The sequence below is a fragment of the Episyrphus balteatus genome, chromosome 4 (assembly GCF_945859705.1).
Source record: "Episyrphus balteatus chromosome 4, idEpiBalt1.1, whole genome shotgun sequence".
NCBI lineage: Eukaryota > Metazoa > Arthropoda > Insecta > Diptera > Syrphidae > Episyrphus > Episyrphus balteatus.
Window position 1 is genome coordinate 26,113,297 of NC_079137.1, and position 13,565 is coordinate 26,126,861.

A 13,565-nucleotide genomic window follows, 5' to 3' on the forward strand; every position below is an offset into this window, starting at 1 on the left:
ATTTTCTTAAATTGAACGCTCTACCAAATTGCATTTATAAAATTTGAAAAAAACCGACGCGAAAAATTAATTAAAATAATTTTTAGTTGAAAAAATGAATAATTCGAATTTATTGAAGAAACGTAATATGATAGTATTAGGGGTTTGAGAGTTATATAAAGGATCTGTGAAACCAAAACACAACATAGAATACAAATATTCGAAAAGTAAAAAAATGAACAATAATCATTTTTATCAAAAAAAACAAAACCGACTTCAATGGATCAAAACTGGGTTTTTCTAATAGTTTATATGGCCAGAACTGAACGAAATTGAAATTGTAAAGTACTGAAGGTTTTTCGCCTTGAAAAAAAAGTTAAAATGCTGATGTAATAGTATACAAATATATTTTCTCTAACTATCGAAATGCGCAATATTTTAAAGTAAATTTAGTACACCCCGTTTCGGATGTAAACAAACTTCTTCTTGCAGAAAACTTTATAAACAAGTCTTAAAAAAGTATGAAGGCCCAAACAAGTAACACTCACGAGACCATGAACATGAAGACCATATACCCCAATATTAAGGAGTTGCATAGCATCTGGGTCCGTCTCTTTAAACTCTTGCATGATTTTTTTTTTCAAATAAGAAATTGACATTTGGCCCATCGTGTCAGTAGACACTTGAAGAAGTTTATGTTTTTTCTTTTAGGAATCCCGTTCGTGATTGATAATAAATGACATTTTGTTTCTACCTGACCGATTTCCAAATTTCCGGACATTCCCTGACATTTCCTGACCAAAATTGTGTTCCCCGACATTCAAATTTAGTGGACACCATGTTATAAAAGCGCCTAAATAACACGAAGATGTGTTTCTCTTTGAAAATTAAAAACAAAAAATCTGCCTATATACTAACTTAACCAAGTTCTTTGTTCCTGTTAAAGTGCTTTTTTAAGACTTTCATCCCAAATAAAACAATAATTATGAAAATCAACATACCAGCTCCTTCTGAAGCGTACTTGTAGTTTGGCTGCGGAGCAATTGGTATCAGCTGAGCATATGCTTCAGGCATCATCTCTGTAATCCTCTGATGATATGACAATCTGAAAACAGAAATAATAATTTCAGCCTTCAAACAATTCAAATAATTTATTTTTTACCGCAAACACTTCTGCAACACTTCTTGAATGAATTTAGGTCTTGGATGCTCTGCATCCAATAATAAACAACTATCCCATTCATCCCACGACCAAGTGAATTTGAAATTACTCAAATGGTAGGAGAACCAATTAACAAAACGATCGAAGCACGATGTGTTCATTGAATCTATCCGCATGAACAAAATCTCTGTTGCCTGAGCCAATACTTGAGGCAATGTCGCTGGTTGAAGTTTGCACAACTCAATCAGAATCGACCCATACACTATATCTAGATACCTTGGCGTCGGCATGTGGAATAGTTCAGCAAATATTACCTCAACAATGCAATATTCCAGAGGAATCTTGTTCTTGTAAGGAAACGCCAGCAACTGCGCTGCACAATCCTTTCGCTCCAGCCTATGAGTTTCAATTATATGATGCAAATGCTCTTCAATCAAAAACCTCTCAATGGAATGTGCCCCAGGCAAATTTGGTCCATCTGGACAATCTGTATAGTCGAACATACGATACACGACCCATGGCATCGGATAAACAAACGATTCGTGATGTTGCGGTGGAACAATCTGGGGCAAATTGTGCTGCAATGCCTCACAGAGTACCGAATCGAAAGCTAAATATGGCCGTGGGATATGTTTTTCAGCCCAATTGTCCTGTCGCAACTTTCTTATCTGTGCCCACAAGCAGTCCAAGTACTCTTCCTGAGGATGAGGTGCATCTACGGACCAAACTCTCAAAGCATTGTGGTGTTTTTTTGTTCGTTTATTGAGAAAAACTTCAATTCTTAGCAAAAGACTCTCCAAAGATGATTCTTTTTTTTCGTAAAGATCCCTGCCAACCCATGGAAGAGTAGACAGAACAGCAAAGACATACCAATCACGACGCACCTGCGGCACATTATCTTCGTTGGACACATCAATCATTATGTCAAGTAATTGCAATAAACTCGACGCCGATATGACGTGGCAATTAACCAAATCGGCCAAAAATCTAAGCGAGTACCTGGCTGCATCCCAGCGGCACATCTTCAAACTATCCTTGAAAGTCTTAACCATATGGTCAACGAATTCTCCTCCAAATTTGTAGTTCTTTGCATTTAGTAAGCCAACAAGTGTTGTGTAGATGGTACACTTTTCGGGCATTTTTACAGCGCATTCTGAGAGGATTCGAAGGATTTTTAAACGAAAAGTACCTAAGTCAGCTTCCAAGACGGAAACCAATCCCTCAAGATTGGATTCGACCGACGATGTACTTCTCTCACCTACACGAAGGATTAAAGATTCTAATCGATCTTCGATTTCTTGATTTTCAGAGACACGACGACGTTTGCGGCTACGATTATCTAAAAGAAAAATAATATTGAAAGTGTTTCCATAAAAATGAAACTAGAGCAGATATTTTTAGGTTAGTTTTTTTTTTTAGTTCAGTGCGATGACACCTACAATATCCATCGTCGTCTTCATGTGCGCGTCTTCTGTTCATATTTGTTGTTTAATTTTTGAGTTTATTAATTGTAATTTGATCAATTTTTATAAGTTTATTAAAGTATTTCACTTTAATATAATCAACGATGCAAATTGCTAAGACGCTTTCGATTTTGATGTCAAAAGTTAAAAGCATCAAAGAAAAAGTGACATTATTGGAAATCGGAATTCTATGTTCCATTATTCCAGGATCCATATTTAAGGCCGATTTACACTCGGTGCGTGCTGCATGAAGAAAACAAGATTAGCCCTGTTCCATTGGAGGTGGTAGTTTACTACTACCCTTCAAGCAAGAAAACTGAGTTCAACAAAGAAACTCCGACCTCAGACCGCGAAAATCGGGCTTGCACTCACATACTTGCAACTTTTTGTGTGTGAACACAAAAGTCGAACGAGAATCGTGGTGAAAAAGTGCGAAAAGGAAAATTGACGAAGGAAAGACAAAGGGAACAGAAAAACAAAGCGTCAACTTCATTTTATTTTTTTTCTTCCAGTGTTTGTGGCGTGTCGTATCTCGCCTTGTGCAAGCCCGATTTTCGCGGTCTGAGGTCGGAGTTTCTTTGTTGAACTCAGTTTTCTTGCTTGAAGGGTAGTAGTACTTTCCCTTCAAGCAAGAAAACTGAGTTCAACAAAGAAACTCCGACCTCAGACCGCGAAAATCGGGCTTGCACTCACACACTTGCAACTTTTTGTGTATGAACACAAAGTCGAACGAGAATCGTGGTGAAAAATGAGAAAAGGAAAAGAAAGACAAGGCCAACAAGAGCCAAAGCGTCATTTTGTTATTTTTTGTTGAAGTGTTTGGTCGCGTCGTGTCTCGTGTCGTTGTTTGTATAATGTTAGTTTATTAATTATAAACAATTTTATTAAATTATAAACAATATGGAAAACAAAAAAGGTATGTTTTATATATCGCTCAAAGTGTTTGGGTTAAAATATTGTTTCTTCTTGTGTTGTAGATGTAATCTCTAATGATGAAGAAAAATCTAGAAGGTGAAACATGCGATTGGGTATCTAAAAAAAACACCAACAACAGCAGCAGCATCAAATGAAATAAAATGAAAAAAAATGTATTGTATTTTATATTGTATTTATTGTGAAAATTTCGTTTGCCAAAATAAAATAAAAAATAAAACAGTTTCAGTGAAAAAACAAAATAAATCTTGTTCTTTTTTTGGTCGCAAATGCGAAATGTCATCCCTTTCTTATTCCTCTTTCTGGTAGGTTTTCGCTGCTCCGGCTCAGGTCCGCCTTCGGCTCCGTTTTCTCGGAATGGAGATTTTCACCACACCAATACATATGCAATCGACTTCGCGGTGATTATAATTTCCATACTAATTTGAGCCGCCTTCGGACCAGTTTCTGATCCGAAGTCGGACTCAGCTCCGCCTCAGGCGGACCGGATTCGGACCGAGGTCGGACCTGTTTGCTTGAAGGGTTGCCACAGTACACATAATAACCCTGCAAACCAAACCTCAGTAGTTTAGGGGAAAATACAACCACAAACAAAGCTTATTTTGATAATGTATGTGTTTCCTTATTTACCAAAATCTCTCCCCTCCAAAAATAGAAGTTTTGTTTCTCCTGAAAAAATAAACTCTTCTTTGATAAATGGGAGGAAAAGAGCGCGATGTATGCAATGCACAAAGTTTTGTCTCTTTTGTAATGGCGGCTCGCGTTTGATTTGACTTTTCCTACATTTTATATTTTCTAGTGAAACCAGTAAAACCTTGATAGCCACAGCCACAGCAACATCAAAAAAAATTTTCGCTGCTATATTTGAAGAATAAAAATAAAAACAATTTAATTTAAAAAATATATAATCTTCTCAGTGTTGAGTGTAATTTGTGAAAACTATTTTCTCTAAACAATATCTACCACACAAATTCTTCGGCACGCCACAAAAGTTTATTTCCACCATCAAAATGCACAGCCTCAGCCTTGTGCATTTAGAAAAAAAAAGTAATACAAAAACAACCACCAATTGATTTGGAAAATAAAGGTATGCTGATTATAAAATTGATAAATTATAAAGTTGTTGATTTTTCTGTCTTTTAGTGCAATCAATTCCAGACATCATTGACTGAGTTTACAGCAGCTTCAGCCTTGAGCACTTAGAAAAAAAAAATCAAAACAAGATACAAAAACTACCACCAAAGTGCAGACTGCAGAGTATTTTTTTCTTTTTCATTTTTCTCAACTGGCCAGGCCACAGTCGCGTGCCCAAGGATCTTTTTTTTATGTATTTTGTTTTCTAAAAAAACCATTTTGTGTTTTCCAATAAAATATTAAATAATAGTTGTTTAAAAGAATTGTTTGTTTGTTTTGAAGATTTTTTTATTTTCAGATGAAATTAAAATATGGATTTTAGCAATACGGATATAAACCCATGAAAGTGCTCCAAATAAGTACTTTAAAAGTACAAGTTTCAGTGCTTTTTCTGTAGGTAAAAAAGTACTGGAAAATGTACATCAGAACCACTTCCAGAAGTGCTTCGCTGATGCACTTTTGAAGTACATTTGTCTGTACTATTAAAATAACAAATTTTCTTCGTGTTTCATGGCGGAAAATGGTAAATAATTGTTTAAAAATTAGTGGTGTGCGTGGTTTATCGGTTTTTGTGCGTTTTTCGTCGGTATTTTAAACAATTAAGAATTCGGTAGCTGACATTGGTCGCCAAAGTGTCATGTTTTGACAATCTGGCGACCAATGTCAGTTCGGAATATATTACCTTTTTATGTGTACTGTGGTACTTTGCCACCTCCAAATGGAACAGGGCTATTATACCATTAGTCAGCTATTACATGAAGCCTCAAGAGGATTGACTCTTTTTTTTTCGAATTTTATTTTGATAATCATTCTGTGAGGCGCGTACTATTACACGATGCCTCTTGAGTCAAGGACTCAAATTTGACATTTCTCTTGATTTAAATTTTTTTGTTGTTGCATTCCACCAAAAAGCGAAATGAAATGAAAGGAAATGTTGAAAAAAGAAAATGTGGAAAAAGAAACGTCAAAAAAGAGTCTCAGAATTCCGACCCACGACTCCGGTCGGATAATTGGGCTTTTAATGTCGAATTCCTTTCAATTGAAAAATCGAATTTTCGGCGATCTCGAAGCGAATTTTTTCTGAAAATCATGTTCCATAGAAAAAAAATCGCCTCAAACGAAGCAGAATTCGAATTTTTTTGAATCCCTCTTTTTTGAGAGATTTACACGGATTTGCACACACACTTGGAACATTTGACATTTCTCAAACGTCAAGCTGAAAGTTTTCTTCGTGTTGTTTGTTTATTTGAGAACACCAACTTCAAATAAAGAGTAAATTTCAATAGAATATCGTATTTTTATTGCGGAAAAATATGAAATAAATAAAAAAAAAAACAATGTGCGATCAAAATATATTTTTCCTGGGATAGTTCTTGTGAAAAAGTCAAATTACTGTGACTTTTCTTCTCGTAATATTATTGTCGTCAGAAAACTTTCTCTGTAAAACCACAGCATACGGCCAAAATAATAATTTTCTACTTCATCTTCACTCAGATCTTAGTAATAACTGCAATTTCCCTTTGATTCTGATTAAAATAAATTTATATTACCGAAGAAAATAAACAAAATTATTGATCAAAGGAATCTCTGGTTTTATTTTGCAGAAATTGTTTTGGTTTCAGCTTGACGTTCGTGTAAAAATTGTTGTCAAATGACACACTCATACAATCGCAAAAAGAATTCGGTCTGTTTTCATGTTCCTTTTTAACACCAAAAATTTGATTTTTTTGAGGCGATTCAAAAAATTGAAAGGAATTCGACATAAGCCAAACGTCAGTGCCTAAAAAAAAACTTTTGACATTTCAATTTTGAGCAATCTGTCTTCCTTTTTTTCATAACTGTTTATTAAAGAAGTACAAGAAAAAACCAACCAATCATATCAAATCAATTCTGATTAAAACAAACGAATACATGCCTAATACATACGCCAGTTTTCCTCAGAATTGAAATGTCAAAAGTTTTTTTTCTGTTTTGTTTTTTTTTCCTCGACACTGACGTTTGGCTTAAAAGCCCAATTTTTGTTTTATCTTTTTTCTCTTTTGCACTCACTAGCTTTGAAAAGAGGCGCGCCTCTTGAGACTTCGTGTAATAGCTGACTTATAATACTATAGGTGTGTTTTTTTGTTTATCTATATAGATTTTGTGCAAAAAAACGACATCGAGATTTTTGAAATCAAAACAATAGCTGTGTTTTTTTGTTTATCTATATAGATTTTGTGCAAAAAAACGACATCGAGATTTTTGAAATCCATGCAAACATTTGGCACCACTGTACATATACTTTGGCAGCTGTCTGTCAAAAATGTTGCTTTTGTTTTTTTTTTATTTTAACTCCGAAGTGGGAAGGCCATTACATCCATGTTGGATGCAAACAAAAATTTTCATATGGCCATGGCATCTTAGTCGAGTCAAATTAGACATAAAATTTGTAAAATCTCGGAATCCAGGGAAAGTCGATGCATCTGAAAAACGAGTATAGGGCTGCATTATAAAAGGGTCAAATAAGAAAGTTAAAAAAAAAAATTTCACCGCTCTCGATTACAACAGTTTTTATGGACCGTTAACTGTCATTCCGTATGCAAGCGTCAATCGGAATTGCTGTCTCATTTTAGATTTTGATCAAACTTTGTAGGGATGTTCTCTAGGACTGTAATGATGTGATGATTTAATTTTAAGTTGCGTGGTTTCCCCGCTACCCTCATTCGAACCTTTTCAGAAGGTCATTTTAATGTTATTATAGCTTTGCGTCTACTAAAGATATCTTTTTGTTTAAAACGCCATTTTAAAGCTTAAGAGTAGTAATTTTTGAATATATATTAAAAAATTACGTAATAATTATCCCTGAATTAAAAATAATTTTTGAAAAACTGGTAATTTTGCTGATTTTTCATGGTTTTTGACTGGCTCCAGAACCTTGGCTATAATATGTAGGAAGCTTATACTTACCAAATATTAAATATAGATATTTTTCAACAAAATAAATCTAAAATGATTTCGATGGCTGTACTCCTTATGTAAAAATTATAAGTTCAAAGTATAGAGTATTTTAAAAAAGCTAATTTTTATAGTGTCATTTTCTACGATTTGACTATACTCTGTCCGATAAAAATTGGCAGTACAGGCCTTATGGGAGAGCTTTTTTAAAATCAGTGGGACCTAACAGTTGCCAAACGAAAAATATGCCCCTGAAAAACACAAGAAAACCACAGACGCGCCATGGCAGTGTTGTTGTAATTTCTTTACCAAGCGACGTACATCCCCCTACAACCGATCTGCCACACGATCTGTGGCAGAATGAAACTCAATCATCAAAGTTGTTTTTTAAAAGTATTCACAATACATAAGAGTTACCATTGGTAAACTTCCTTCATAAACTACTCCCTTTTCTATTATTTTTCTGAAAGAGCTTTCAGGATTAATGCTTTTTTCAAGCTTTTATAATGAAAAAAAGCATATGTGTTGACGTGGTGTTGGGGCTGTTTATTTTTTTGTTTGTGTATGTAGGAATACAGTTAATGTCAATATTTCAACACGTATTTCAACTTTTTAACAGGAAAAATTTGTTACGCATGCGTGGGGTTGGGCTGTTTCTTAAATTAGTGTATTTTTGTTTGATATTGTGAAGTAAAAAGAAAAATTAATTTTTTTTATTCGTTTTTGTGAAATTTTACCGCCAAGATGGTAACGCTGGTACCTTTTTGAAACATTTTTTCTGGATAGTACACGGCATCGCTGTGTGAGCTTTTTGATGTGATAGACATATCCAGAAGGCGTGAAGCAGAGTGAGATGCAAATGTCCTATCTTCCCTGTACTGCCAATTTTTATCGGACAGAGTATAAACGAAGAAATGTGAAACTTACAGTGTGTTAAGCTAAGAGTACGAACTAAATATACTATTAATTTCATGCTTCTATCTTATGTCAAACATAGTGCAATCATAGCCTTAAGTAGGGGTTTTTTTGGCTTTTTAGCATTTTTGCGAATTTTCAAACAATTGGTACACTAAGACGATATGAAAATAACACAATTTTATTTAGAGGACTTAAAGTTAAAAGTTTCAACTTAACACACTGTTAGTTTCATGTTTCTATCTTAAGTCAAATCGTAAAAAATCATAGTATAAAAAAATATTTTTTCAAAAAACTCAAAACTTTGAACTTATAATTTTTACATAAGGAGTACAGCCATCGAAATCATTTTAGATTTATTTTGTTGAAAAATATCTATATTTAATATTTGGTAAGTATAAGCTTCCTACATATTATAGCCAAGGTTCTGGAGCCAGTCAAAAACCATGAAAAATCAGCAAAATTACCAGTTTTTCAAAAATTATTTTTAATTCAGGGATAATTATTACGTAATTTTTTAATATATATTCAAAAATTACTACTCTTAAGCTTTAAAATGGCGTTTCAAACAAAAAGATATCTTTAGTAGACGCAAAGCTATAATAACATAAAAATGACCTTCTGAAAAAGTTCGAATGCGGGTAGAGGGGAAACTACGCAACTTAAAATTAAATCATCATGGATTTGCTGCCTTACAGTCCTAGAGAACATCCCTACAAAGTTTGATCAAAATCTAAAATGAGACAGCAATTCCGATTGACGCTTGCATACGGAATGACAGTTAACGGTCCATAAAAACTGTTGTAATCGAGAGCGGTGAAATTTTTTTTTTTAACTTTCTTATTTGACCCTATTATAATGCAGCCCTATACTCGTTTTTCAGATGCATCGACTTTCCCTGGATTCCGAGGTATAAAGCTAATTTGACTCCACTATCTATGTTGGATTCAAAAAAATTTTTTTTTCACAAAAAACCAAAAATGATCTGTATATTCTAAGCTACATTTTAAGACCATGACCATTAACATTAGTTGCGTCGTTCTTGTGTTATAAGCGTTTGAAGGTAGCCCTATTGAATTTTTTTTCGATTTTTTTAAAATCAAATGTGAAAACTTTTTTATTTTTATTTCTAATTTTTCGAAAAAACTTTGGTAATTTTATATACATATCTGTTCAACAATCTTATCAGGATCCATTTAAGACTTTTATCTGAAAAGTGCATTGCGTATATCTCGAGATATTAACATTTCAATGCAACCATGTCAAACAAATTTTTAATTATTTTTTTCTATGAGAGTTTTTTTCAAACCTCGTTTTCTCCGCTTTTTTTTTTTGTTAATATTTTCAGATATTTCTATATGAACACAACAATTAAACTACCTTGGCACTACTGTTTTTATCGGCACTACTGTTTTTATCGAGAAAGTAAAATCTGGATAATTATCTGGATTTTTCAAAAATCTATACAGATAAAGTTTTTGTTGTATTTAACACGTAAATTGTTTTGATTTCAAAAATCTCGATGTCGTTTTTTTGCACAAAATCTATATAGATAAACAAAAAAACACACCTATTTTCAGATATTTTTGTATGAACACAACAAATAAAGTACCTTGGCACTACTGTTTTTATCGAGAGAAAGTAAAATCTGGATAATTATCTGGATTTTTCAAAAATCTCATGTTTTTTACAGCTTTTGGGCGATCTTTTTCGGTTTGTTACAGAAATGTCACATGGGGCTACAAGGGGTTAACAAAAAAAAAAAAAAAGCGGAGAAAACGAGGTTTGAAAAAAACTCTCATAGAATAAAATAATCAAAAATTTGTTTGACATGGTTGCATTGAAATGTTAATATCTCTAGATATACGCAATGCACTTTTCAGATAAAAGTCTTAAGCATGGAATACACGATACAATCATCGCACACGATTTGCGTCGTACCGATATCGTTACCAATATCGAAAGAAAGCACATAAACCATGCGATTCACTAACGATTTCATCAACTGTCAAACAATTTTTCTCATTTGTATCCATTATTTGGTTGTTTGTTAAAAAAAAATTATATAATATCAAAAACTAAATCAATGGTGAGTTGACAGCGCACACACGGTACCACCCCAATCTAATCAATCGCATACTACCTCTTGTTTTCCATCCTCAGCATTCGACCGTGCGATATGGGTACAGCGGCTACCTCGGTGCACACATACGATGCAATTATCGAATGCGATTCAAATTTTGTACGATAATCGGTACGATAATTGCACCGTGTATTCCATGCTTTAAATGGATCCTGATAAGATTGTTGAACAGATATGTATATAAAACTACCAAAGTTTTTTCGAAAAATTAGAAATAAAAATAAAAAAGTTTTCACACTTGGTTTTTAAAAAATCGAAAAAAAATTCAATATGGCTACCTTCACAAGCTTATAACACAAGAACGACGCAACAAATGTTAATGGTCATGGTCTTAAAATGTAGCTAAGAATATACATATAATTTTTGGTTTTTTGTGAAAAAACAATTTTTTTGAATCCAACATGGATGCCATGGCCATATGAAAATTTTTGTTTGCATCCAACATGGATGTAATGACCTTCCCACTTCGGAGTTAAAATTAAAAAAAAAAACAAAAGCAACATTTTTGACAGACAGCTGCCAAAGTATATGTACAGTGCTGCCAAATGTTTGCATGGATTTCAAAAATCCCGATGTCGTTTTTTTGCACAAAATCTATATAGATAAACAAAAAAACACACCTTATGTTTCCACCTAGCCTAAATCCGAGATTTAGCTAAATAGATTTAGAATAAATCTCGAGATTTATTTTAAATCTACTTCGCTATATAACTGTTTATAATTTATTACTTGTACTAAGTTGAATCCTTTTGAAATGGAATCACTGAGCTAGGGTACGTTCTAATAAATTTTCTTTTTATGAAAAATATGCATTCAAAATATTTCATTTCTTAGTCAAAAATGAAAAATAACCTGAAAATGATGTATTTTCTGCACTCTTCTGAAAACCTTAGTCATTTAGTTGTGTTCGCCGTAAAACGCCAATAAGTTTTATATGTCATTTTGTTCTGCGTCTTATCTAGTCTTAGAATATGAAAAGTTTTCTTGCTACTTTCTGCTACCCTGTGAGAATTGCTCATTTTTAGTTGGTGACGTCATTTTCTATAAATGCCCGTTTTTTAGTAAAAATTGAGAGTGATAAAGACATCTAAATTACAAATATAAATTACTTATAATAATATTAAAAAAATTAATTGAATAAATATATTAAAAAAAAAAATAAAATAATAAAAAAAACATACAAAATTTCAAAAGTGGCAACCTAAATTTTTCTTTTTTTCTTTTTTTTTAATTTCAATTGTATTTCTATTTATAAAAGGCATTCAAAGTTTAATTGAAACTGATTGAGAATTTTCCGAGAAATTAAAATATATTAAATAAATAGTTAAATAATTAATTTAATAATTAAAAAAGTGTATGGGTGGTAATTCTAAAAATTGGCGTGGCCATTCGAAATTTTGACTATGAACTAACATTTGTATTCCAAATTTCAAGTGTATAGTTCTTTTGGTTGATTTAATGCCACCTTTTTGCCATTTTGTCCCATTGTGCGCCGGGCGCTCTTATGTGAAATTATTCTTTCCATTTGTTATTTTTTTTTCTGGCTACTGCAAGTTGTATGTGACAAGTGGGTTGCCATTCAAAATCTTGCCGCAAGTAGTAGTTGCCTGGCTTTGAATTTAAAATTCCAAAAAAAATGACTAAAAATGAAAAAAAATATTGTAATGTTTTGTTTCGGGTTCACAATAAAACTTATTTAATTTCCACTTATATTTCCATTCAAATAAGAACACACTTTATTTCAACTCAATTTACTTTTATTATTCGCTCAAACAAACACACTTTTAAATCACTTTATTTACTACTAACAATTCGCAATACTTTATTTCACTTTGTACTGTACTCTTTCACTTTCAAGATTAAACTGTGTCCGGTCGGTGTCTACGCTGCCCTTTTATACCGGAATTTCGAAATTCGAGAATGTCTTCGAAGGTTCTCGTCTTTGCTTCTCGAAACTTCCTTTCCAAGAGGGGGCGCTTCATATTTCCAGTCCAGTGGGATATTTTGGGATATTCAGCAGTCGAGGGAATTTCTTATGGATGTGTTCAGAGGGTAGTTTCCTAATTTATTAAAGGTGCGTTCACATTTCTACCTTTGCAATAGTAGGTAGTGTGTTCAGACATTTATCTCAAAAGTAGTTCAGTAATTCATCGTTACATTGCCCCCCTCTTAGGATTGTTCGTCCCGAACAACTCCATTTCTTCTTTCACCATTATAACGATGTAAACGGTCACAATGAACTACCTTTAGTTTGCCTCTTACCCCTCTCTGTATACGGTAAACCACGTCGTTAATTCTGGTTATTACTGTGTAAGGGCCTTCCCAGTTTTGTTGTAGCTTCGGTGATAGTCCCTTTTGTCGGTGGGGATTGTAAAACCACACAAGTTCTCCTTCTTGAAACCCTGTTGCTGTCGCTCGTGCGTCATATCTTGTTTTCATCCTGTCACTAGATGATTTTATATTTGTCCTTGTCCGTTGGTGAATGTCAGCCAGTGTTTCTTTCAGGTTTTCTACGTACTCATCAATTTCATGAGGCTCGTTTGGAACACATCCGAATTTTATCTCACTTGGCTGGCGTATTGTTGAGCCAAATAGGACTTCCGATGGTGTATGTCCAGTAGAACTATGTATTGCACTTCTATAAGCCATCAAGAATAATGGAATATGTCGATCCCAGTCTCGTTGATTATCATTGACTACTTTTGACAGGTGTTCCTTAAGTGTCCTGTTAAATCGCTCAACCATCCCATCAGATTGTGGATGAAGCGGTGTTGTTCTCGTCTTCTTGATGCCAAGGAGTGAGCAAACCTCTTGAAAGATCTTGGATTCGAAGTTCCTTCCTTGGTCGGAATGAAGTTCCAAGGGTACTCCGAACCTGCTCACCCAATGAAAGACAATCTTA

The 13,565-nt window shown here is 33.6% G+C and overlaps 1 protein-coding gene and 1 long non-coding RNA gene across 2 annotated transcripts in view; one reads left to right on the forward strand and one right to left on the reverse strand.

Annotated features, from left to right (window-relative positions):
• LOC129918884 (nuclear cap-binding protein subunit 1) overlaps positions 1–2,735 on the reverse strand; it is a 52,464-nt gene extending 49,729 nt beyond the window's left edge. The window contains exons 1-3 of the mRNA XM_055999633.1: positions 2,581–2,735; positions 1,142–2,480; positions 981–1,084 (exon numbers count right to left, since the gene is read on the reverse strand). Coding sequence (XP_055855608.1) covers positions 981–1,084; positions 1,142–2,480; positions 2,581–2,620 — 1,483 coding nt within the window. The 5' untranslated portion in view covers positions 2,621–2,735. The remainder of the gene's footprint in view (positions 1–980; positions 1,085–1,141; positions 2,481–2,580) is intronic.
• Positions 2,736–2,743: 8 nt separating this feature from the next.
• Positions 2,744–3,765, forward strand: LOC129918886 (uncharacterized). The gene is made up of 3 exons (XR_008773015.1): positions 2,744–2,840; positions 3,272–3,520; positions 3,582–3,765. It is a non-coding gene; the product is annotated as an uncharacterized LOC129918886 (long non-coding RNA).
• Positions 3,766–13,565: the final 9,800 nt, after the last annotated feature.